Source organism: Euwallacea similis, chromosome 15 (assembly GCF_039881205.1).
Source record: "Euwallacea similis isolate ESF13 chromosome 15, ESF131.1, whole genome shotgun sequence".
Taxonomy (NCBI): Eukaryota; Metazoa; Arthropoda; class Insecta; order Coleoptera; family Curculionidae; genus Euwallacea; species Euwallacea similis.
The window spans coordinates 78,494-106,188 of record NC_089623.1 but is presented as its reverse complement, the minus strand read 5'-3'; the positions used below and the strand labels follow the sequence as shown (position 1 = coordinate 106,188).

The following is a 27,695-nucleotide window of genomic DNA, read 5'->3' as shown; positions in this document are numbered from 1 at the left end:
AAACCAAGTATGCCGTTAGTTTTCAGAAAGACTGAAACATCATAATTTCGAGTTTTTTAAGTTGATTTGTAAATAATCAGGTGCGTACATGGAATTCAGTAGAAGTCTAAATAGAGAAATTTCTCATTTATCATTTTAAGTTGGGACAATTTGTGGAGAAACAAAAAGTATCATTGGTTGTAATGAAGGACGAAACGCCAATGACTTAGTATACTAAACATTGTAAGGGCAATTTAAAACATATGCATTTGAACCCAATACAAACAGGGGTGTATAAAACACAATTTTCGAATAAAGTCCAACACCAACAAAGCAACATAGAAAATAACCAGAATATATTATCTTTCGCTCTTAGCATATTGCTTATTGAGCACTATCAACAAAGACAAATTCAAATACATTTCTGAGATCGATTTGTCTTTAGAACCACCACTGTTTCTTTATTGAATCCTAGATATTATCACTGAATCAAAAATCTATGTCAAATGTTTTGATCCAAATAATTTGAAGAAGAGGGAAATAATAAAGAAAATATTACGTAATAGTGATTGTAGTAATGATAACATGTCGACAGGGGTAGTAATAGTGACATAATCGGTGGATATTTAATAGTTAATTGGCCTGCTTAAAAATGCTTATCTGAAGTGATCCGAAATATAATTAGTGGCTTAATATTAATCTCAAAGTCAACAGCAAAATTTAGATTGGAGCAAAATTGTTGCCTATTTACTGTAGTCTAAATAATTGGGCAGGGTTTATCCATGAATAGTTCAATCATTTTAATCCTGCCAATGTAACATATTCTGCAATTATAATGCTATCAATAGAGGTTTTAATTAATATCATTTTATCACTAATTTATTACGCCAATTTAACAATATGATGGGATTTTAATCAAAAATCCTTTACATTGTCACCAAAATTCAGACTCTCTCCTGAATTACCTGGGAAATTACCATTTACTCACTGATATTTTACAACTAATTGATTTTTTAACTACAGTAAAATTATAGGTGCAATAATAAATAAAAAAATGACTAAATGAAATATTAAACCAAGTAGCAAATTTTACATACAACTTCCTGGGCAATCTCACCGAAACGTAATTCGATTGTCACCCTTTTAACTGTATAGCAATAATAATTGTTTTACTAATAAACCTTACAAATTGAGGTTAACTGAGACAATAAAGCGTCCCCATTGTTTGTCTTTTGCACAACATTTTATTAGGAAATTTGGGCAAAATTAAATATTTACACTGCAAAGAAAATGGGACATTACGTTATTCTGCGTGTAAAGCATTCGTAAATTGTAGATTAAAGTGACAATGACAAATTTTAACTGAACTATGCATGTGTCGAGCTAAATTTAGTTACTAAAAAATGTTAAACATGCAACAAAAGGCGAAATACCAGTTTATCATTGTTTGGAAAGTTCCTATATTTAATATTCATATGTGAAAATCCCCACTTATGGGTAAACGTTCCTTAATCCAGAAACTCCAGAACTAAACAGGAGAATCCAGTGCCGGAATAAAAAAGTGATTCTCTGCGCCTTACAGCGTTGGAAATAAATTCAAAACTGGGCTTGAACTTTTGTAGTGGTATTGATTTCAGCTTTGGTATTTCCGTTGCGACCCAGAAAATGTTACGTGCAAAGTAATAATTGCTTTGTAGCGTCTACGTGCCGGATTTATTTCTTGTTTATCCTATTTTCAATTAATCACAGAGGCGTAACCACGAGGGAGCAATGGGACACGTGTCTACCAGACCAAAAAGTTTCGCAATCATGGCTTTTATTTCGTGACGGCCTGGTCTGCTTCGCTGAATGTCAAGAAGTCAATGTTTAACAAACTTACCGAATTGTATATCCAACATCCTTCAAGAATTTTAAGACAAACTCCACTTAAAGCAGAAATTGACTGAAGAGAATAAAATGATAGTCGTATTTATAGCCCGGATGTGTATTTCAACGTCAATAGAGCACTTCCACCATTAGAACTCACTGCACTACTCCACTTTGAGGTATTAAAGGCCTGTCGATGGGATAAACTGTAAATTGAAAAGCATATGTAAACGCTGTCTGCTATCTATTTTTGTCCGTTTATGTGTAAACAAGAGAAAAATGAGGACTCATAGTTGGTAATTTAATGAAATTTCACTGGAAAAACTAATTTGGGGTTTTAAGGTGAATCAAACATGTGACTTTGCTTTATGAGATTCAATTTCCTCATCTGAGTGGATATAAAAATATCTTTAATGACTAATAATAATTGAAATTCGAGTACTTAAACGTTAATCATATGTAGAAATCTCCCAACATGAAACATTCTGGCGGGTCACGAATTCCATATTATCAGGTATATAAGACTGTAAGTGTTACACGAAAACAAGCTGAAACCTGAGGATAAAAGGCGATCAAATGTTTCGAAACGAGTCATTTAATCAGTGAATTTATATAAGTTTCAAGATGGGCATTATTTCTTCCCCATTTTATCTGAATCGGCGTTCTTAGAAAGTCGCAACACTGCATCTCAAGTGCATTCCTAACATTCTTCAAGAAAGTCAAAACGCCCATTAAGATAAAGGAATTTGTTTGGGAAAGGCGATAAAAATTAAGAATTTGATTTTGAAGAACATGATACCTTTTCTGAGAGATTGAATGAGACTTTTTACATGTTAAATGCGATTATTTTTTAATGTGTCAATTTTAATGATATGACGGAGTATAAAAAAGTCTTCGACGACCTTCGGTTTCGGCACACCCCCGAAGAACTGTTACCATAACTTGTTCGTTATATCATTGGGAATTCAATAAAATAGCATTATTTGATATTCTGGGCGTAAAAAACATATTCTTGTGTGATAAAAATATACAGACAAATATGGTGATTTCAAATCAATCTAAAGTAAGAATAATGAAATTTTTACTTCATATAACACGTGTGTTATAAGTTTTCAAATACTACGTCATTTTTTCCGAAAGCTCATATAATACGCATGGAAGTGGGTGGAAGAAAGTGAAAAGGGATTTTTTGTAAATTTGACTTTTGGAACCCGAATCTTTAAACCATATAATTAGATGTAGTAGGTATTTAGTTATATTTTATATTAAAATCTGTTCTTTTACTTTTCATAACCAGTTACGAAAAGTAAAACTAACAACACCACTCATCCTTAGTCAACAATCATTATTGTGCACAAAATTGACAAGGTGTTTTATTTAAAACGCTTAACTTTGATAAAAGAAATTGGCGATAGGAAAAAAGAAAAATCAGAAATTTCTCTCTTCTGAGGTCAAATCTCCAAAACAATGAAATTGATTGATACAACCAATGTCAATTGTGTTTTATAAACATCCAGATATGTCCAAAGTGTTCTGTTTAAAAAAGCTAACTCTTGAAAAAAAATTGTATAAAAAAATATACATGATGTCCTATTTTAAAAAACATCCATTTCAAGGTGAAAGAAAACAAGTAAAATTAAACCGAAATCTGACTTAAACTCCGCTATAGAAAAATTCTCTTTGAAGCTCTGACACCCCCAAACTGCTGGAAATAGGTATAAAAATGCATAGGAATTTTAAATCAAACACGATTCCCTTAAACTTCAGTTTTTATATATTCAAAAATATGCAAGATATCTTGCATCACTATTAAAAAAATTGAGTCATTAGTGAAAGAAAAAAAGGCAAATAATGAAGAACTGCTTAGAAAATTTAGCTATGGGGTTGTTTTTAGGACTCGTATTGCTCGTCTTTCAAATTTTAAAATATCCAGTTTGGAAGGCAACACAAGAACTCAAAATAATCATTTTGAATTATGGCTTATATATTAAATATCCGAAATATATAGGGACCAAAAATCATTGAATGTTGAATACTCAAAATTATTAAAATCATGTTGAAACCTATCATGGTGTGCAGAATATCTTTTCATTTCCTCAACTCTACTCCCGTTAATAGACTCCTCTACTTTAATGAAATACTTCTTAAAGCTGTCTTTATTTACATTTATCACAGACTTTGTAGGTCGACTCAGAGATTCACTCGGTACGTTTCAATTCTAATTAAACTTTTCTTCATTTCAATTTTTCTTCTAATATATGAATTCTTGTGTATTGCAATTTTAACGGCCATTTCATGATCGACTTGGGAATGCCAGATTTGAATCCTATATTTAGTTTTCATTAGAACACACGTTCTCTCCATTTGCTTCTGACAATAAGCTTCATGATATTCATTGTACCTCCGAAATTTTTTAACTACATCTAGAATAAATCTAATCTAAATAGGACCTGGATGGTCATCACTTTATAAGATGCCTCAGTTATTTTTTGATTTTTTTAAGCAAATATTACCGAAGGTCAGAGTTTAAAATCGGAAGATGAAGATTTAGCCTATAGGATTATTCCAAAATACTATAACGGTAACAAAGGTAGGAAGAATATGAAGTTAAATTGCAAAGGAACTATGAGCCCTTTGAGAATTGCTCCATCTCAATCCACCCTACCCAGCGAATCCAGCCTATCTATAATGATGGCAAAAAGTGAAGCAAAAGTTTCAGGTTAGAATGTTAAAGCAGGATTAAACTTCAGCCTGTATACTCTAAACTTTATTCAAAGTGGGTTTTAGTTTATTGAGGGTTCTAGGGAAATACTGGGTTTACAATATTCTCCGCTTCCTTAACTTCCACCGCTTCCAGCAACGAGATGAACGAAGTGATATAAAGTTTACCACATCGAAATTCAAAATTTTATCAATCAACCTTTCTTTGACTATATGTATGTATAGCTCACAATAAGTAAATAGAGGATCTTCACTAATTTTGATCTTAGTATAGTTCACGTTGTCCCTCCCTCTGGTTCTCTCTTCTGTTTAGGTGAGTAGTACTTTTCTCTAGCAAATTAGATGGCATAATCTCTTTTCCATCTAAAGAACTTCATTATCTAGCTCCACTTCATCTTGATAAATTAACTAATCATCATCTTCAAAACCTCAAATCGAATTTCACCTTAAGCTTTTCCGAGCATTTACTTTCCTCTACCGATTCTTTTGTATAAGAAACCATAATGAACAAAAAGTGGATTAACTATTGGATATTGAAAGTTCTTCTGACTTATCTTCTCGTCAGATCTATTAATCTTCTCTGGTTTCTTTCCAATATATACATATCAAAGATCGTAATTGCTTTCTTAATGGTGGAATTTGAAACCCACAAACCAGCAAATGGCTCTTCTATTTGCCTACTGATTCTTCCACAACAGTTGAAATAATGGATTAAACATGGAGGAAAGTGGCAGAAAGAGCGATTTTTGGAAGTTCTTACTCTTTTGTGTCTCCTCGGATTCACTGACTTCCTATGACTTCTTTCAAATATCTAATAGAGATTTTTATAATTCATTCTATTTGCATCTTATAAGCTCAAACGTAGTTGATTATGAAACCCAAATAATATAAAAAATCTTTTTTATCTATTGATTATATCCTAGATAGTGAAATAATGAAACAAAGATGGAAAAGCGAATTACAATAACTACAAGTAACAAATATTTGAAAGTCTTGCTTTCAATACTATCCTCTTCGAATGTTTTCCTAACGTCCCAAAGAGGGACTTTCGTTGTCTATCCAGAAAGATGCACTTTCCTTGAAATTTCTTTTCTCTGATTTTCATTTCTAAATTTTTTTTAGCATATATATATATATATATTATATGTATAATAATTGGTAACCTCTGTCTTTTCTCTAGCTAACTCTTAAAATGTCTGGATTTATCCCAAAGGAGTAAAAATGAGCAAATAACATAATAAAACTACGGCTATTAGAAGATAAAGAATGCTACTCCATAAAGTTCTTATAATAAAAATCTTAAGTCAGATATGTAATCGCTCTAAAGTAAACCCGTTTGCAGGGAGTAAGTAGTAATTTAAGCCAGCCTCTTTCCGACACAAATTCAAATGAAAAATTGGTTTCCCAAATTTTCCAGGAAACCAATTTTCAGTTTCCAGAATGATACAAAACTGAATGAGTCCGAATAAACTTATTCCTTAACTCTAATCTGTGAAATGTTTCTTGATATCTTTATGTCGTGATCTTCAATCAAGATTAAAAGTTCCAAGTTTCGCCTCTGGAACGAGATCCAGACTGTGATCGACATAACCCAGTTTTATTTGCATGTTTAAGAGTTTCATTTCACCGAGAGGACTTTTTCCATTTCCTTTCTTGAAAGAGTGATGGATGACGAAACGAATAAGTTTAGATATGAAGCAGAAAGGTGGGTGTAGCTATAGGTAACATAAGCAGAGGATAAAATCAGTTTCTATTTAGTCTGCAGTATAAATTTCTGGGACAGTTAGTTAAAGTTAATGAGAATTCATATGCCTAGAAAGGTCTATTGTTGGTCCACTTTCATCAGATATCAGCCTGAAACCGTATAATTAAATCTCAGCTCTGCATTTCTAGGAAAGCATTCGGTAAATACCGCCTCTATGTAGATAATAAGCAAGATAAATAGTTCCTATTACGGACATTGGGGAGATGCTTTGTAATATTACAGCTATAGCTAATCGTTTACATTTTGCTGTTACATATTTACAGTTTATCTGGTACTGTCTTGACGTAAAATTATCCGATGAATTGTGCAAGAACTTCACGATTCACAATCGAAATCACTAAACAACACACTTGCGGTACCAACTGTGGTAGTACCTGCCCGTCGCGGACTCTAAAATTTTATCAACTGTTGGGTTGTCGGTTCTTGGGTCGTTCGCTCCGTGTAGTAAAAGATACTTACCGGACCAGCAGTACCAGCACAACAGTCGTTTATCACATGGGGAGGGGGAGGGAGGGGGCAACAATGGTCTCACTGACTCAGTTTACGTACTGCGTTTTCAGTCGGATGTGGGGAAAAACAATAATAATATGCAAGAACCGTGAATTAATATTAGAAGTGAATGTCGAGAACAGAAAGACGGCTTCAAATTGTTTATTTCGCTTTCACTACTAATTTGCTTTTGCAATATGCATTAAACGAAAATTAAAATTGTGCCACGCTGCGGTTTTGCGGTATTCGCAGTTTGAGGTCTAGTCTTACTGTTAATGAGGAAACATGATCTAAAGAATATTCCTCATTTATGGATTGCCAAGTACCATCAGCCACGAAACCAATTATTTTTTTCCTCTCTACAGCAAAACCTGTATTCTGAAAATTCGCACTGAAAACATGTATTGTAGTAGTTCACTAAAGCATTTGCTTGGGTTTCCATTTAAGGAAATGAACATTGAACTTGCAAATTGGAAATCCCTTGACATTTTGATATTTTCATTTTTTCAAATTTTAAGATTGGTCTTGTGTTGCCTTGATGAGGAATAAAGTATTCAAATATTTGTTCTTATGAAATTCGGTTCTATGCCACCTAGGTGTAAGTTGTCCTAGGAAATGCTAAATTTCAATACATTCCAGGGTAAACGTATATTTAAATGGGCATATACAGAAGCATCTAATCTCAACAAGACATAGACAACGGTTAGAAAAATCAAGTTTCGAAGCTAACTCACTGAAAATTGCAAGTTATCCAATTGTAAATTTTCCTTGAAAACTCTATGTATCTGCATTTCAAACAAAGACGCCATTCCTCCATATTATTACTAATTAAAAAACTCAGAAATTCTTTTGTAAATATCAAAACTAATCAATTATTTTACAATGGCGTATACCAAGTAGTTTATAAAAAGATAAAAGCACATTGATATTCCACGAAAGAGTCCAGTTCCATAGTTTCCATATTCTCATGCCGTCACATGATATTATTATATACCGAACCCTATCAAGATAAAATTATTAAATCGGAGCGGTACATCGGAGGAAAATTGAAATGCTTAAATAATCAAAAATGTGAGATGAATAAATTGGTATACAAAAATTTGCTTGTGCGTCTGAAAACGGCAAAGGCCACTAAACTTTTTATTATTGGAAAATTTCATTATTCTACATTTCATAGTTGCGGTGTATCCGAGTGGCGTATCAAACACGAATTAAGGAATTACAGATCAAATTATTAATGTACTACATATTATATAACTGAGCTTTAAGCTAATTTCCATAGAAACAAAAGATCTGTCCAATGCACAGGTTCTATTTCAAAGTTTCTATGGACTTATAATTAAAGTCAACAATATATTGATAATTTGGCAATAAAAGCGATACAAAATCTGCATTATCTAATAAATTATTTTTGAGCTTTAAATTGCCCAGATGCCTTATATCTTTCATGTTCCAAATTTAATTTTGTAAAATTAATGAAATATTGAAAGTCATCAGATTTCGCTCCTCTTAGTGCTAGTATTCCAATGGAAAATTTTTTTCTTCCTTTTGCATTTCAACGGCAGTCTATTACATTGTTACACTGAGCCTTCCAACCCCTTCCTGTCTGCATAACTTCTCATAATGAAAAATCACGAAAATCGACACGAGGAAAATATAGATTGATGGGTATATTAGAACCGAACGCCGTACCCACCGGCCGACCATTACAATCCATTTTAATCAAAAACGGATCCATTATGTGTCAAAAATAAACTATGCAGATATTAACTAGCTGATGACGTTCATTACTAATGACGGCGGTTATTTATCGAGTGGATAAAATACCTTGAAATTTTAATTAGAACCTGAGTACTTCAGACTTTTTTCCATTGCCATCGAACGAGACATCCATCATTATAATGGACAGGATATCATTAATGTCCGTAGGCTGCGGTCGAGATTTATTGTTTTATCCAGATTGTTGTCCCATTGTGCGAAGCAATCTTCTTCGCTTTTTAGCTGTCGCTAGGAATGTCCTTTTTACTGTAGAAAATTTCCAGGGTCCCGATGATACGGTCCGTGAAGGTTGGTAGCTATAACATTAGGTTCAGAGGAACAGCTAAATTTTTGCAGAATTGTCTTTTTGTGGCTTTACATGTCCTTCCAAGAGGTATTAAATCTCCTACATACGAGTGTTAGTAGTTAAATAAAAACTTTGGCATATATGTGCATGTTTCGATCCCAAGAAATCCCTCAGATAATCGTTCATCAGAAATATTTCACGTAACCTTTGGAAACCTCTCACTCCATCTAGTTTACATGCAGAATATCCACACTTGCTCTGATTGACCTACTAAAAGTGTTGCTTTCCTAAAAGTGTGGAATCTTTAAAACCGCACCTCCAGTTGTTTTCTTCGCTATCCAAAAATTCAAATTGATTTGAATAACAGCCATTTTTGTTCCAAAAATGTTTCTGTAATGATCAAAAATTCGGAATAATGAACTTTAAAACGTAAAATTCACAATTTGGAAAATGATTGAAAACAATTGCTTCCTTAAAGTGACACATATGTGCTCTTATTTCAACATTAAAAGAAACATTTGTTTTATCGTTAACATCTTCTCAACATCTATAAAAATCAAATTAATTTACATATATACCCCAAGTGGAAATTTCTTTTCAAGAATTGGATAATTGAAACAAAGTTCTTCATACATATAGACAAATCTGGTACGAAATTTTGAACAAATGCGTTAAAATATTACTTTTTAAAACATTCAGGGATCACACTAAAAATCATTATATGTCTGCACAAGAATGGTAAAAATTCTGAACGTCCATTCATATATGCATAGTTGAATCTAATGGAAAAACTTTTGACAAAGCAATGGAAATGGGAAAATGCAGATTTTCCTAAACGTCGTGTTTTGAATATTTGAATTGATGTACCAACCATAGTGGTCTCAAAGGATTACAAATAAAATAAATCATGATGATAAAACACGGTATTAGTTTTTCTATAATTGGTCTCTTTAATTAATAAAGTGATTATTAAGAAAAATTTTTTGTATAGTATCCTGCTTCCTCTCCACTAATCTCTCTTTGGGAGATATCAACGGGTAGCCTCCTCCCAACTCGTCTAGCAGAAGGGCTCCCCTATGGTGCTTTCCAGCACTCTTGTTAATTGTGGAGGGTCTGTTTAGGGGCCTATCCAACGAATATATAATAATTCCGTGAAATTATTGAAAAAGTCCCCAAGTTTTTAAACCTCGCACAGAGAAACTTCGAGGCGCCACTGCCGTTTCTTGAGCCAACAATGGTGAAGTCGACTGTCAAGGTTCCAATGAATTCAATGTCAGTTAGCCCCATGAATTGAGACTTTTTTCTTTTGGACATTCGCCCATTATTTTACTTATTTTGAATAATTTTTATTTAGCGAAAAGAACAACCAACGTTATGTCTGTATTAGTCAATCAGGTAAACCACTCATTAAGATCATCATAAGGTCAACGAATCATCGACTAATAATTCAATTAGTAATCATTCAAATAATACCGACGGCATGAAGAAGTGTTTAACACATTTTACCTATTTATATATTGTTTTTTTTTCTTACGAGCGTGCAATAAAGGCTATTGCGTACATTTGTTAGCTTAAAGAAGCACTTACCGCATGTCTGGTGTAAAAAGTTTCATCGTATGCAAATTAAAACGGCATACGTCATTTTTAAACATTTTTATCAATATTAGACATTGACACGGGTGCAGTAAAACCTTTTATTACACGTTTGCGAGTAAAGATTTCACGGAACACTAATATTTATATAATAAGCTTTTCCATGGTTTCGCACCGATATCTACAGCAACGAGATAAGAAAAACAAAACATTGACTGTCCAGTAGCCATTTTAATGACAGCTGAATCGAATTTTTAACTTTTAAGCAAAAAATCTTTTTTTGTTGAAAAAAATGTAGTGTACCGAATACAACTTGCACAAAATGACCATGTCTTACTATATGCTAGTACCTAACACTGTGTGTGAAATAATCTGCACTCGGACTGCTCACCACAATCCACTTCGTATTGTTCAGTCAACTGTAACCAGTCTGCAGTAAAGAATCACTTTCCACACTTGTCAAGTAATAACTATAGTACCTTACAAAAGAATTCCTAGGTATGTACCTTACAATATTATACTACTTTATGTAAGACATATGGTTAGGCAGCGTGAGGCCACCGCAGATAAAAGGCAAGAGTAAAAAAGAAGTTTATCCTGGGCACTAGATTGAGTGATCTATTGCTTCCTTTTATATATGTATACTCTACAGGTATAAAAACGAAACGATTGAGCAATATTAAAGAATTTAATTACTAATGAAATAATGATTTTCAATAACGACGAAAATATATCTATGGCCAATTTACAGAAAGTGGTGAAGAATATCGCTGCCAGTGTCCAAACTTTAGTATAGAGAATGACGCCATCGACGGAGAGGCGAAACATGTCAAAAGTAACAGCCATAAAGCATGAAATCCGTCACCGTCCTTTAGAAGATTAAGCAATGACAGATACCGAAGAAAGCTACAAGAAAACTAAGTTGGAACAATGTAAGGAAGCAGTTAACCGTGCTTACCAAGGCCTCAATATCGTTAAAATGAATAACTTGGGAAGCTAAAAGCTTGCTATAACTGGACATATTCAGCAACAAATAATCCAGATCACCATAGATACAAGAACATACGTGACCATTTTAAGACCAGACAAACTCATTAGGTTTACCATATAACCATTGCACACTGCTGTCACATTAAACTTATCACCGAAGTCTTGCTCTATAAAGAGAGAAGCCGATGTCATCATTGTGATTAAGGAAAGACTTGAGATTCAATATAGGATCAAGAAGATAAACGGCCTATTTTCGCATTTGACAATGAAGAATACACATTGACCAATTGAAATATGAGAATTGGTGTGCGATTGTCAATAACTGAAAATGTGAAAATTTCTTCCAATACCGACACATAAAATAGCAATACTTATTATAATTTCATTGGTCATTTTCAGATTAATATATTAATCTCAATCTTCTTCAACATTATTAAATCACTAAAATAATTAATTTAATCTAATTTGCTCAAACCTTCGTGCCTCAAAAACGACTGTATATAAACTTGTGTCGACCTAATCTATTGCGTGTCAGAAGCAGAAAAAGCAGCCGTAAAAATGAGCATTCAGATAAAGATAAACCCTACTTTTTATTTTGTTCCCGGCAAATCCCGAGGAGCGCAATTAAGTGTCTTGGTAAAATAGCTACGAATATCCTCTCTTTATGGGGTTTGCTGAAAGTTGATGGCTGTGTTAGGAAAACTGGCATCTTAGATAACCGAATTCGTCTTAACGTGGAAAGGGGGGATGAGATTTTAGCAAACACTTACCTACGACAAAAGAAAATAAAATTGAATTAATTGCTGGATTAAAATTATTTAGATTTAAAAAAATTGGAATAACCTAGAAATATTTATTCAGTAATAAAAGGTGACACCAAAGTTTGGTGCCAAATAAGAAATTCAGAAGGGAATTATGCAAAAGTATTCCTATTTCTGAGGGATTCAAATCAATTAAATTGGTGTGATTGATTGATTGATTGAACACACAGTTCTAAAGATAGGTAATAACGATGAAAGTTGAAATAAAAAAAAATATACATGTACTTTTTTGAGAAATTAACAATTGATATTCCTCAAAATTCCGAACGCAATTGTTGCCATGAAAGAAAACATTTTTGATATGGAATAGTAAATATATTTACACGGTCATCTTCGTGAAAAGAATTATTCAACACACATTAGAAAGGAAAATATAGAATGTGTAAATCAGGTGAATTCTGAGCAAATAATCATTAGTTAGATTAGACAATAGATGATGTGTGAAGGAAAATCAATAAGAAGAAAAATAAAAATATGAGATTGAAAAGAAAATACATTGACGTGTACAACCAACCCTTATAACCTGTAATCTCATTTTTCGTCTTTTTTATATGTAGATTTCATGATCGTATTTGCTCAAACAACGTCCAAACCAGCTAAAGCGCACAAATTTTTGCCCTCCTTCATAGCTGAACCAGATTCCGGATCCGGTCAATAGAAACTATGGATGACGACAATAGATTACTGAGTTTATTATTATGATTGCGTCGTTTATCGTTATAGGAAAGGTCCTAAAAATGGAAAGGAAGGCAAAATGGTGGATGAAAACATTGTCGCAATCGCTGGTTTTACTATTTTTTTACAAAACTGCAAAGGGAATAAATCTAAATATTCTTGTAAAATATCACCTACAGATTTCGAGACACTTTGAAGTTAACAAAACTAAAAATTATAAAGGAGCATAAGCGACACACATTAACTAAAGAAGATTTAAACACTGTTTTCAATTTTTCATCGTCTCAACCGCATGAGCTGAAATATCCAAACCCTTTGATGTACCGACACGTACATCTGCGAGCACGAGCGAGCGGCCTCTCGCTCGTAATTCCGTCTCAACCGCAGAAGCATTTATCATCTAGAATGCTCGCTCGGTGATGTGCGCTCATGCAGGTACGCTCGCCTGGCCGACACGCGGCTTTGGGTCAAAATGACGAAAATTCTAATTAAGTTTGTTTGACCTAATTTTGATGCAACGCGAAGGAAAGTTTTTTTGGCTTCACTGTCGGATCTCTTAAATTCAAATAAAGGTTAATCATTAAAAAGACCAACATGGAAATCTCGAAAGTCATAGAGATACACAGTGTCGGAGAAATAGAGGTACAGTTGTGTCGTTATGAGTAGATTATTGTTTCATGAAAAAAATTCAAGCGTTGAAATATCAGAAGCATGTATGGGATAAATTCAGCTGTTACTTAAATGTTTGATGACATACAGTGAATGGCTTAGTCAACACCTCACGTTTATAATTCAGTGTGATCATCCGTTATAAAACAAATAAAAAGTTAAAAAATTGCTAAATATTTAGACTTATTAGTCTCCTATAATTTTATTGTTTAAAATTTTTGAAAGAATATCTTATGAAGTAATTTTATGTAGAAATTTGACTTTACAAACTGATTTAGAGAACGCCGGAAAAAATTGTTTACAATGAGTTAAAGGACTTCCTTAACAGAAAGAAGGCAAGCATTACAGAAAATATTTTCGTTCTCCAGACGCCCATAATGCGACTATTTCAAACATTTGAAGACACATGATGGGGTAATAGGGAAACCTGGACAAAAGCTGACAGTGGGCTATACGATTTCATAAACACAATGAAAATAAAATATACGAAAAATGCATATTTCTTTTTTAGCCGCGCATAACGTACCTGTTTTAAATTTTCAGAAAATCAAAAGTCAGTTAAAGTAAAATTATGGGGTTTCAAAAAAAGCACTTCATAACAAGAAAACAAGAATTATAGAAAATTTAGACATTTTTCAGTTTTATTCTTTGCAGCCATTCTACCATAACTTGCATATTGCAACATTTCAGATTTATGTCTGAATATGTCTCATGAGAAGTTGCAACAAAACATACAAAGACTTGAAGAAACTTACAAGAGTTGGCTTACACATATATAGTTTCATTAATGCAAAGTAAACGAAAATTGTAGAAAATTTAGATATATCTTTTCTCAGCCGCCCAGAATGAGCAAGTTTTAAATTTTCGAATAATTTCCTGATATATTAATATGCTGAGCAAATCTACACAATGCGACATAGGAAAACGTGGAAAACTATAGTACTAGTACAACAGAAGTTCATATACAAGTTCATATAGAAAACCATAAAGTCCATTCAATTATTTACTTAATTATTAGCTCAACTTCAAAAAAATAAAATAAAAGTATGCAAATGATCGTAACACATCACTTAAACCTAGAGTATCCAATTATTATAAGAAGCCTACACTAATTATTTCCTTCTCTAATGAAATTATAATATACGCTCTGTAAATTGAGAACTTTTTTGCTTTTTCTGGATGTTTTGGAATAAAGGTTTAAGTTGGAGTCATATGTTTTAATTTTGAATGATATGAATTTCGGCTTAAATTTTTATTTCTAATTTATCCTCTAAAAGATGTTTCGGAGCACGATTTTGATGATCTTTAATACAATTTTCATTATTAAAACATACAAAACAATCCTTTGATCAGAGGTAATATTGCAGTCGTACATGTTTCTATCTATCTGTTGGTCCTCCTGACCTTCAGCCTCAACCCGATCTCAAAGGTATACCTCAAATGTGATTTTTTTCAATACAATTATCACTATCGAAAGAGAAATAACCATTTTTCCACCTATAAGTGTTCTTGCGGTCTTGTGCCTTTATTCGTGTCTTTCTCCTTGTCAAGTCTATGATTTTAATATAACAATACTAAAATGACAACAAAAATATCCTCACTTTTCCAAGAAAAGATGAAAATTTTTATGGGTAAGAATATTGGGAAATTTCCTATTAAACTCCCTAACTTATCGATAGTCCAATTTGGCTTTAAAGTGCAGCTTTTTTCCAACTTGAAATTAGTTTCAGGAAAACGTAAATGAAAGCCCTACCGAAAATAAAACTCTCAAACTTGAATTTATTGCCTTGGAAAACCTGAGTTCAACGAGGAACACTGTAACTGAAACAACAAACAACATTTCTTGCAGATAGTTGTCAAAGTTCAAGCAAGATTGGTGCTTTTTAGTGTGCGCCATGGATTATTGTTGTTACCCAGCAATACACTTTTTTTCCACCCCTGTAGTTTACAGAAATTTACAACTCAAACCCGGACTTGCACAACAGTTCCCTATACGATGGGCAAAGTTCATTACGATAAGTAATGGACGAGATTTAGGAAGATAATGGTCCTCATGTTTTATCATCGCCTTTGGGCTCCTGGGAATTTCCAGGACGTGGAACACGGAACAGCAGTAGTTAGAGCGCTACTATATTAGATTTGCAACACGTGTTAAATCCCAAATGGATGGAGTCAACATGATTTAAGTTCAAATAAACGGCAATTATGCTATTGCACTTTTAATGCGCTGAATTCAGGCCTATAGCCTTATAACCTTATTTTAGGGTATTCTGTATAAGAGATCCATAATCCATACGATGAGATTTCTAACAAGAATAAAACTGTATATCACATATACATAGATATGTGCTTTTAATATGATCACGTATTTTATATGTAATTTACCTGACCGAGCGAGTTCAAGTTTCCATGAAACTCGTTTTTCAAAGTTAATAGTATTTCCATAACCACAGATGAACTAAGAGAGAATTTCAACCAGTTTGTAGTTGTTAGCTTATAGGGTCGTTTTTTAGACGTATTAAAGAGTAATTCAAGTTATAGTATATATATATTATAAAAGGAAAATATCATCTAGATTGTATTTACCAACTTCGTAGAATATCAATCGAACTGACTTTAAAATGATTTAGTAGATTTTAAAAAATCCAAATGAAACGTTTAATGAAAATCGGAGTTGAAAATGAACCTCATGTTGGTATTTTTCAGCCTATATACGATTCTCGTGAAAATTCCTTATTATATTTCTAGAGAAACTCGCTTTGTCGGTGAAAAGAATTTGTAACAGTAGGTGAAAGATTTGAATTATTGTTAGCAAATGCCACTCACAAAATGCAACACATGGCATAAATCAACAGGATTAAGTTCCTAAACGCGTTTAATGTGATATGAGTATAATAATGGTGCCCTAAAAATTTTTCAAATGTTTGCATTTCCAATTTTTTTAATAAAAGTCTTGGACATTGTTTTGTCATGAACAGTATAATTCCTTCCAACTGTGGCGTTCATATTGACATTGACGAACACTTGGAACAATCTTTCTATCAGGAATTTAACTATTGGGATATCGCTCAATGTATAAATGCATAGCAAACATTTCGGTGTTGATACATCGATTCATCAGCCTAGACTTATAACTTAAGTACTTTCTTGATATTTTTCAAAGAGAGAAAGGAGCTGACAGATCACTAGACGTATCTAACAATAATCACGTTGATTAATGCGACATACATTTAAATGTACTAAATTCATAAGCTAACTAATAGAGATTTTAATACTGGTAGAATCTTAGTGTGAATTTAAAAAATAGCCGTTATTAGTAAACGTAATGTTGAAAGTTTAAATTTTCTGCACCCTGTATTTTGGAAATGAAGCGATTTCAGATGATTCCGTTGATAGTAACTTTTCTCTTATTTTGATCTAAGGAATATTCGCTTAAAGTTGTACTGTGCGTTTAGCAAACACCCTGTACATACTTTTATATTAATTGGCCATAGACAGAACGAAGTTACATCAACATCAGAAACTCCCCAAGCTAAAAGCAATATTTTGTCAATAAAACGGTTCATCCACCAGCATCCAATTCCGCCTCTATGGCTCCCTCAACATCTCTTATTTACCATAAAACACGATAACTATCCATTCAAAAATACAGTCTTTGAGGAGAAAACTTTTAGAGTAAATAGACTTTTCCAGAAGATTGTCTCTTGAAATAGAGATCAGCCTCGGGCGAACAATCTTTCCTTATGCACAAACGGACGAATTTATTCTACAGAAAGGCATTTTTGTACGAATGGATTTTGAATTTTTAAAGACATTTTCAACGCCTTTTCAGCCATTTACGCTGGCGCTGGGGGAAGTGTTTGAAGCCAGAGGGACAATGGGACTTAACGGACTTGGAGAATTCCTTATTGAATGCCGTTGGGTGAAATGTGAAGGCGAGACATTTCTTATTCTTTCATTTTATAAAGTCTTTTCAAAACAAAATTGCGCGTTGGGGATTTAACTACCCATATATACTCGTTGCTTTAAAAAGTGCAATAATATAGAAATTTGAAAAGGTTCGCCAAAGAGTGCGGGAGCTTTTCACACTCACACCCGTATAAAAGCTTGGAAATATTACGAGTTATTACGAGTCCAAATCCTCCGAAAATCGAGGCCTGGAAAGCGTTTTTATAAATCGAAGGGGGCCTTTGAGGTCAAACTCTATGAATCTCAAACCAGAGCTTTATCCGCGAATTTTCCAATAAAAACTTCCCCTTATATTGCTTACGTGTTTCCGTTTTTCAAAGAGGAAAACTTCTTTTAATTTCTATTTGAGCCACTCTTATTGGCCCTGTTTCTCTCGTCGACGTTCAGTGGTAAATTCCATGGCAGCCCTCTGACGCCATTACGCCGCGAGACTTTATCGATAAAATAAACGGGTGTGACGTCACCGACACCAAAATTCACAGATAGCGAATATTAGGGGGTAAACAGGGGTGATTTCGTATTGTTATTTACCTTATGTGTGGCGTATCTAATTAAATCGCGATAATAGGTGGTTGATTTCTATGTTGCCAAATGTCGGTTCGAGTTATTTGGTTCTGTTTAATTAGCCATTTGTCGCAGTTATACAGCCTTTTGTTGTGCTTAATTGCATCCAAAAAAAGCTTTTTCAGTAGGGAAACAATGATGCATTTGAGTGTTTATTGTAGGGGTGAAAAATAGGTAACACCACTTTTTCCAAAATGTATTATAAACTTTCGCTCAATACCTATTGATCACTAAGTTGTTTGTATTCTTCTATGGGATCGAGCTTAGGGTAGTAATCATAGATGCAAATTTTATGGCAAAACTTCATTTCATTAACAAACAGTAGAAGCATAAAGACTTAATTTCATTCAATATAAAATACATATGGTATAAAAATTTTCATTGTTTTTTTAATTATCCAGATTTTTTTACAAACTCATAGAGAATCCTTGAATCTTAAAAAATTTAGTGACATTTCTGGGATTGTGAGGTATATTGAAGAAATTAAAGTCATCCAGAATTCTTCGACAATTCGTCATTTGTTTTTAAAGTATTATCAGATTCTTCTAATAATGGAAATCCTGATAGGTAATTCATTGAAAATTTGGCTATTGTCAAGGTATTTTTAGAACTTTTAGCAAATCCTGAAACTTTGAGAAATTGACAAGAATTTGAAAATATTAAGAATATTCCAAAAGAAGCACTCTTTTGCAGACTTTTAGAAAACCCTCAATTGAGTTGACCAAGCTAATTTGCTAAGCTCAAGCGTAGATTGTCTATGCATCACTGGGTGTGTTCAGCAGTACTCAAATTTGAATTCGTTACTTAGTTTGGTTCTTTTCTTATTTACATTAATGATCCATCACCAGTTTGAGGTTGGTGTATGGGAATAACTTGAAAATTTTTCACAGTATTGCGGACTACACTAAATGTTTTCTTCTGCAGAAAATTATTCAGTGTGTCCCTGATTGCTGTTTTAAAAACCAATTGGAGTAAATTTAAAAATTCGCTCTATCCATATTCAAAAATTATAGAGGTTTGCTTGTAGTTGAAAATTTATTTGACTGCTGCTAAAACTCACTTTATCCCTTAGGTAAGTTGTGGTAAAAAGTACACATTTCTACATTTCGTAGTTTGATCAAAATATGTTTTTCAGCAAATGTGTTGAACTAATGGAAATAGGATAAAAACGGTTTTTGAATTCATTTCCTGAATTATATAAATATCTCTAAATGTGTCAGAACCAGCTAAAACAGCCTCAATAAACCAATTATGTTTCTGTATAGGAAAATTCCGTGTGGGATCTAGAAATGTCTTTCGATTCTAAATTTACTTTTAGTTCTCACATCCCGCATATGACTTCCTATGCATTTAAGATTCTGCAGGATTTATAATCAAAAATTGTAAAGATTTCCGGGCTACATCAGTTATAAAAGTATTTTACTTTACCCTTATTAGATCCAGATTAGGTCAGGTCACTTCGTTTCTGTTGATGCGGGCTAAAGAGGATGTTCAAAGTATCTTATGTACAGAGAGGACGGTATCTATCCAGAGAGTAGAGTTATAACAAGTTCATTTTAACCAGGTTCAATGAAACGTCCCTAAGAAATCAAAGAACGGTACGATCGATAAAGTTGCACAAACAGACCGATTTTCTATAGCTTTTGGACAAGGTTCATATAACTCTCTATTTTTTCATCATACAACAGCTAGATCTCACATAATATTTCAAAGTTTATTTTTCATGATATTTAAACATTACAATACTATCCGTGATTTAATTGTAGCGACACACAGTTTTTAGACGTAGATATACATTGTTTGTTATTACACCTCTCCGTAGGTTATATTCTTTTTTAGCATATCATTTTGTTTCTAGCAGTTGAGCCTTTTCGAATAAACAATGTATTTATTTTTTTAAGTATTTATTTGTTTAGAAGAATCTTTGGACATTCATTTAATCTCAGAGACCTTCGTTGCAGTATATTCTACGAAATTCAAATAAAACTCTGTCTTTTGCTTGTATCCTAACAAATCTACAATAATTTTTATATTTATAATATCTACAAAACAATTTGGAACATACCAGAACTTTCTAAAAATTCGTACGAAAACTTTTTTCCAGGTAATATTAGATCCTTCTATTTCTGAAAATACTAAATGATACATTGAAAATTCTAGCTATTTAAAAGAGATCAAGACACAAAATCTATAAGAAACCCCCAAATTTTGATAAATTTGCAGGGATCCATTAAAAATCTGAATTCCTTAGCAGCTCCTTCAGACAGTCAGTAATTATCAGTAAATACATTCTTTTAATTTTTAATAACCTACAAAATTGAAAAAAAATTCTGCTATTTCTTTATATCTGAATAAATCTCCGAAAAGTCTTGACTTAGTATTTCCTTCATTACTCAATAAATATTGAAGTTATAAAACACAGAAATAATAGCAATAGTTTCTGAGTTGTCAAATGGCAAATCATGTTCTCAGACGTACGCGTTGATTACCGATAAAAACGATTTCATAGCCGATAGTCTATATTCTCAAGTTTCTTTCGAGGATCTAAGCCTTGGATGGATAGGAGAAACCAAAACTTCCTCTAATTATTATTTAGATCTAAGGCACCGATCATCAAAATCTGGAATATATTTCCGGGTAAAAAATCAAGATTGAGATGTAATTTCTGCAAAAAATCCCGAGTAGTTCATTTCCAGCAAGAAGGTTCAGATAATTTTTGAATTTTTTCTGAATCTCTGCTTTTTCCAGGCAATCCCCGATCAAAAACCATTTCTATTGTCACATGTTAATAATATAAATGTAGATTTATAAGAAAACATTTAAACAGACACTTCTAAATTATTCTGATCATTTCAAAGTAAGAACGCAACCAAAAAAATCAAATAAAAACATTTTAATTAAGTGATTAGAAGGTACAGTTTAGGGCATTTCATTTCCTCAAAAATATACTAGCCAGTTTAGATTATCTAGTGGACTTGCATCCCTTACCTTTAAAATTAAGCTAACTTCCACTGCCTCAGATCGTTTCAAGGTACTAGAAAAGCAATAATAATATAAATATTGAATAAGCGATAATCGATATTGAATAACAATGATAATGGATATTACAATAATTAGCTCTTGCATATAGTTTATTAATATAAATGAAAGTAAAGTAGGAAAATAAATTTGTATTTCATAAAAAAAGGATTGAAAATGTGTTAATCATTAAATTAAATCATAGAATTATGAGGCCATTGTTCCACTTTCACTATGTTGTATTAAATACGAGCAGCCATCCAGAAACCTTCGGTCTGCAAGAGATATAATGTTGTCAAACTGCGTAAATAAAAACCCTACAACTCTGAAATTTAACTAGGTTGATTAATTAAGTTAACAGAGCAAGTAGGTCATGTTTTATAGTTTCAGGCATATATGGGAATAATGGAATTTGGAGTAAAAATGGAATAAACAAAAATTGAGAGGCACCGGTTGAAAATATGCAAAAATCCACTGATGACTGCACTTTTTGCGTTTGACAAATACCCTGATCTGCTAGGCGGTTTTGATAGATTCTGTTACCAACATTACCTTTCAAATCAAATTATATATCTAAAATGTCTAAAAATGATGAAATTCCGCAAGAAACGTATAAGATGTTTATAAAAATAAAAAATTTGGGAGGGGCGCCGAAACCGATCTTTACTGCCCCGGTGTAGGTACGTAGACCTCCAACCCGTCCAAAAATCAAGGTCACTAATTTGAATAATTCCAACGGGGTCCTGCAAAAATTGACCTAATTCTACGATAAAACCAACTTTCTCGGTACCTTTTAAAAGTTGCTGAATGTGAATATCAATTTAGGTGTCCAATGCAAGATAAACAGAATGAGGACGAGTTTGAATGTCATAAACACACACTATCAAAACTATTTGAAACTTAATATTAAAAACACAGGAAGCACTTAAAATTCAGTATAAAAGTAGGTCTTGGACATGTTTTTTTGCGTGGATACCACGTGTTTTTCGGAAAGGTGGACGCGCGGAAGCGCGTATCTTTTAGATTGAAACACACGTCAAATTCTACACTCTACTGCGTTGAAACGGCAACGCAGCAGGACGAAGGAGGCGAGGTCCTTTAGTCGACAATGTTGCCAAAATACACCTCAAAAAACCTCCACTCAACTAATAGTACCCGTTGAGTTTCAGTTATTAAGCTATTTTTGTAAATCAATTTATTTTGGCATTGAGCAAAAAAATTATGGATACGCCACTGGACATTTTAAGAATTTAATGAGGCGAAGATAGAAAATACATTTACAACAACTTTGACTTCTTACTTGATTATTAATCCATTATTTTAACCAAAAGATATTGCAAAAATTCCAAGAATCCTGAATATGAAGATTACGTAGACAACTGGAATCTTTAACGGTTTAACACAGATGTTAGGAATATAGCAGTTTTTAACTGTAAAATTCTAATTTTAATTCTGTTAGAATCAGGGGTATAAAGCTAAAAAAGAACGACACTGTTGAAATAACAAATGAAGCAAAAATTGCAATTACCCCAAATGTTGCAAACGCCACTGGAATTTTTAACAATTTAATATATTCACCGAATAAAAATGTATTAACTCTGCTAATACCAACAATTCAGTCTCAGGTTTTAAAAACCACGTTCATACATATTGCCAGAAAACTACTACTTTAATAGCGCAACTTGTTTTAAAAGTTCCGTTTCTGAGATATTGGAAAGTCCTGCATACAGGGCACTGAAGGAAAACGTGGCAACTGTAAGTTCGTGGTGGCGGCAGCGTGCCTGCTTAAACTGAGTCGTCGCAGGACACGGCAGGACCCACTGACGTAGTGCACAGGACGTAGGGCTCGAATATTTGAAAGTGGGAGCTTAAAGACTTATTGTTTGGGTCATTGATGGGCTAGGTTATATGAGACAAAAGCAGATTGTTGCTGTTCTCGATATACCTTTCTTGCTCTACTAATATACTAATCCTTACAAAATTGTCATATTTAAGTCCTTTGTAAATAATTTTCAAAAGTGGAATGCAGGACAATTTATTTATCTTCCCAAAGCAAAAATGTAGAATTGTCCATAGCATTGTACTTGCAACACAATCTCTTCATTGAAACATGTCTTCCATTACTCCATTATCTTATCAATACTCTCAAATTCTCATACATCAATTTAGGAACTTAACTGTTACTTATCAAGATGTAGCTTCTGTTAAAGTGTTCGTCAACAATCCTTACATTGAAGGAGATACTAACTATGTCTTTGAAGAAGGCACTGCAATCTTTATTAATTGGATTTTAAGAATGTTTTTTATAGAGAGTTCCGGCATAATCTTCGCTCCGAAAACTGGAGCAAATAAGTTTAAGTTTTGAATTGCAAATAGTTCTTTCGTTGGTAAAGGCAATTCCAACAAAGTATTGGCAAGCAGACCATGGCGCTCTGCAGAATATATTCCAAATCAGTCTCCAAACGGAAAAAATCTCATTAGAGAAAGCAGAATTGACAGTATTATCAACTAAACAACTCCCTGAAGCTCTGGAATCAACAGCAATAAACAGTTTGATGGAAACATTAAGAAAAATCGAGACTTCAAAGACAAGAATTTCAACAGGTTTTGGGAGTACCATAATTATAGTCAAGGTACTTGATCTTCTGCTAAAAACAGCCACTCAATACTTACCTTTGTCTAATTCAGTAGAGTTGGGAAAAGTCAAGCTATGATGATATTTCCTTCTAGACCTTCCTCGCTTCTTATCCACATCTTCTTGCAAACTAATAGAGATAGAGTCTGCCAACGATTGGCTATGGTCGCTGTCAGGGGTGGTTAAGGGCTCGTTTACAATGTAGTTGGAATTTTCGTCGACTATGGGGTGGTAATATTTTTTGGTACTTCGATGAGCAAGTAACTGTTGAAATGGGAACACGTCGCTTTTGGAGTAGAAGAGGTGATTTTCTGTTTGGAGTGGTTTTGAGCTCACTCTGAAACCAATTATTGTAATTGAAAAAAAGGAAGATTTTAAAAGTAATTATTATTTATCGTGGAAGATTTCTCTTAAATCCCTAAATATAATGTTTAAACAAGATTTTCTACATAAAAGTAAAAGTATGTAAAAATTGAAGATTTTTTACTCAAAATGAATAATTTGTTTATTTTCTTAAACATATATGTACTCACACGGATTACTGACAATTTGTTTTCACTTTAAATAAACGTCCTCTTTTTACACTACTATGATGGTTGTTAAAGATCTATATTTTTCTGCTAGAATTAAGTGTTTCTATAGTTTCCCAAGAAAGAAATCTCATTGCCACAGTCATAAATTTCTAATTTAACAATAAAAATAAACAGTGCAGAAATAAAATGGGCTGCAGCCGTAATACAGAATCACACTCAAACCGACACTATGTAAGACCAAGCACCATTTTTACGAGCGGGACGTGTGGTCGCATACTTTCAGGGACAAAAGAGGACAATTTTACTGTTTTACATTTCCACGGCTCATGTTCAATTCATAAGTACCGGGAACGAAAATGGATGGATCAAAAGGTGGGACGAGCTCAAAGTCCTATAGGAAAACCTAATTACTCACCTGGTTGGTTTACTAGAAGCCCATGGCCTATATTGCTGAGGCCAATGCTCTGAAACAGTATACAAATCAGTCAGAATATCATTTCTGAATCGATCTGGATATTTTTTGGCATTTACTGGGTTATAGAGCACATCCCTGTATGATGTAGATCTTTGAGGCTGCCTGAAAAAAAATCATCAATCATTTAAAATATCAACGTGTTGTAATCCATTTTTTAGAATTTGAAGTTTGACTTGTTAACTTCTGTATGCTATGAAGAAATATAAAATAAATTAAATAATAGCTATCAATATTATACAGGAAGATTCCCATGACACACCACTCTGCAAAAAATAACAAAATGGCTTTATACCTAGCAGGATATTCTTTGTTGATTGAATCTGAATCCTCAGTGATATAAACATCGTTTTCATCTTGAGCACAGTCTCCAAACTCTCCATGACATCTTCTCCTATGATGCGCACTGAAGTTTTCCTTTTCGAGAACCAAAGTTCCAGCCCTACTCTGCCGAAGCACGTACTTTTTAGGTTTAGCAACGTTAGTTATCTACAGAATTTATAAAATTGCTTTTTTTTATTAAAATATTGTAATTCACTATATACCTCAATATTCTTAGGCTTATTATCACATATTACAGTCTCAGCAGTGGCTAAATACCCTACCAAGCGATTCTTTTTATTCCTATCCTGGGCACTACTACCATCACTTTGAGGCCCGATTTCAGGATGGATAAATTTCAAATAACCATCATTTTCAGCTCGCCTTCTGCTTTCTTCCAGATCGTATTTCTGTTTACTTTTCTGGAATAAGTCGTCACTTCTGGATCGACGATGATAAGGCCGGGAGGATTGTTTTTCTGTAGGGATTTGCAACAGCTTTGCCTTGACTGCAGGAGGAATGGATTTAAAACTAACTTAGTTTTAGTCTGAAAGAGATTTGTTTTTACCTTTAATATCCAATCCGTCACTATGTGACTTTTTCAAATTATAAGGCTCTCGCGGATTTGAATGAAGAGTGCTTTCAGTTGCATGATGTCGAGAGGAAATGTTGGCTTCGTAGTTAGTGGGATTGGCCAGTCTAGCATAGCTAGGATCGTAGGTACGGGCCCTGATTTCGCCTAAAGGAATGAAAATATTGCATTGAAACATCTTGAAAATTCTGATTTATATTTTAACATTAAAATAAGTTTCTCCTAAAGACAACCATCAAATTTCAAGTCATTTTTCCTCATTTAAAATTACCGCAATTTTATGAGAGTATGATAACCAAGACATGATAGTCGAATACACCTTCTAGTCTCAAGTTAAATAGTATTGAAGTTTGTGAGATCACGACTTCCCCAAAGCAACAAAAAAAGGCATTTGAATTTGAAAAACAATACATTTTAAAATTTGTCTTGAGCAGTAGAATTTTGAGGATTTTAAGATGAGCAACCGAAAGATATGTGAAAACACAATTTCATCTAATAACGAGAAAATAAGTTCTGGTTCTCAAACACGGCTAATCAAGATATAAAGGGAGTCGAAATGTATACACACACGACAGTTTTTGGTCTCATTTTTCACGTTTTTTAATCTTAGTCTTAAAAACCATTCCATGAAAGAAAGCTATTCGTAAAGGAAAATTAATTAAGAACACTTCATTATCAAATTTGTAGCTATATAATAACAATGTTGTCAGTTTTTACAGATATTTGCCTTTCTAAAGAAATTGAAAAGAGACATTGATTTGATGGTGCTCCTATTGGAAAACCCATAGACTGCTTCATACAAATGGAAGTGGTCATCTTTGATATAGGTATGTGTCACTTGACCAATAGTATGAAACGGGCTTAAGTTTCTTTTACTAAAATAGATGTGTATACCATGTGAATTAAAATAATATCACAATTTCATCTGTTCTTTACCTCTTCTATCCATTCCATCAATTCGCCCTTTCCTACGATCATACAGCTCTTGTGGTTCCATCTGAGGACTTATGCGATGTCTAGCAAAAATGTCTTCCTGGTATCTCAAGGGTTTAGCAAGTCTGGCTATACTGGTATCGTATGAATCGGCCCTTATCTCGCCTAAAAGAAAAAATTTCTAATAACTACAAATGTAAGCGAAATTTCATAGATATACCATTCGAGGCTCTATAATTCAATTCGACAGTTTTGTACGATTGAGGAGTGGAATCCATTCTCAAAGAACGGATTTTGCGTTTTTTGGTATAAGAACGCATTGCTACGGAGTCGCTTCGACATCTCTGAATGTTTTTGCCTTCTGAGATGCCTTTTAATGGTTTTTCTAATTGTTCAGAAGTTCTAGTTCTAAGAGAGTTAATATTTAAGTTGTAGATTTTTGAAAGAGCACTTCGCACCTGGAATTAGGTAGCATCTTTTCTAAGTTGGAGCTTCTAGACCGTTGAAGGCACTGCGAGAATTTTCGAGGTTCTTCTGATGGTAACGCAGAATCTCTATGCAATGAATTCCATCTTTGTATTTGTGTAGTTCCATTGTCATTGGTTTCAACTGAAAAACTTATTGTTGAGTTGTAAAACTTATAAAATTTCGGCAAAGTTTTACCTAGTAATTTTCCTTTGGAGTTATATAATTGGATTGTAGGAAGGGCAATGTGTGGAGACGATTTGGACGTAGATATTTCCCAATTCCAGTATTTTGGTTTCTTCAGTTGGAGACACAGGACTTCTTTAATGCATTTTTCCACGTCTGTCATTATATTCTAACAAAAAAAAGAAAATATGATACTAATTATTACAACCCAATTATTTTCGAGGTAGATCGTATATTCTGTAAGCGGGCCTTAGAGAAATTGAAATAATATCACACACAATGATAAAATGGCAGTTATATGTCATACTAGACACTTCTTTTAATCCTACTACGTTTTCGAAAAAAAAATCTAAAGTTTTGACTTTTTATCAGGG

General features: G+C 33.3%; 1 protein-coding gene across 3 annotated transcripts in view; it reads right to left on the bottom strand.

Annotated features, from left to right (window-relative positions):
• Nucleotides 1-27,695, bottom strand: part of LOC136413869 (uncharacterized) — a 57,156-nt gene that overhangs the window by 26,570 nt on the left and 2,891 nt on the right. For all 3 annotated transcript variants that reach the window (XM_066397614.1, XM_066397613.1, XM_066397615.1), the window contains exons 2-10: nucleotides 27,334-27,490; nucleotides 27,129-27,279; nucleotides 26,891-27,078; nucleotides 26,674-26,835; nucleotides 25,714-25,884; nucleotides 25,370-25,653; nucleotides 25,120-25,313; nucleotides 24,768-24,929; nucleotides 23,858-24,156 (exon numbers count right to left, since the gene is read on the bottom strand). In XM_066397614.1, the coding sequence (XP_066253711.1) occupies nucleotides 23,858-24,156; nucleotides 24,768-24,929; nucleotides 25,120-25,313; nucleotides 25,370-25,653; nucleotides 25,714-25,884; nucleotides 26,674-26,835; nucleotides 26,891-27,078; nucleotides 27,129-27,279; nucleotides 27,334-27,484 (1,762 nt within the window). In that variant the 5' untranslated portion in view covers nucleotides 27,485-27,490. The remainder of the gene's footprint in view (nucleotides 1-23,857; nucleotides 24,157-24,767; nucleotides 24,930-25,119; nucleotides 25,314-25,369; nucleotides 25,654-25,713; nucleotides 25,885-26,673; nucleotides 26,836-26,890; nucleotides 27,079-27,128; nucleotides 27,280-27,333; nucleotides 27,491-27,695) is intronic.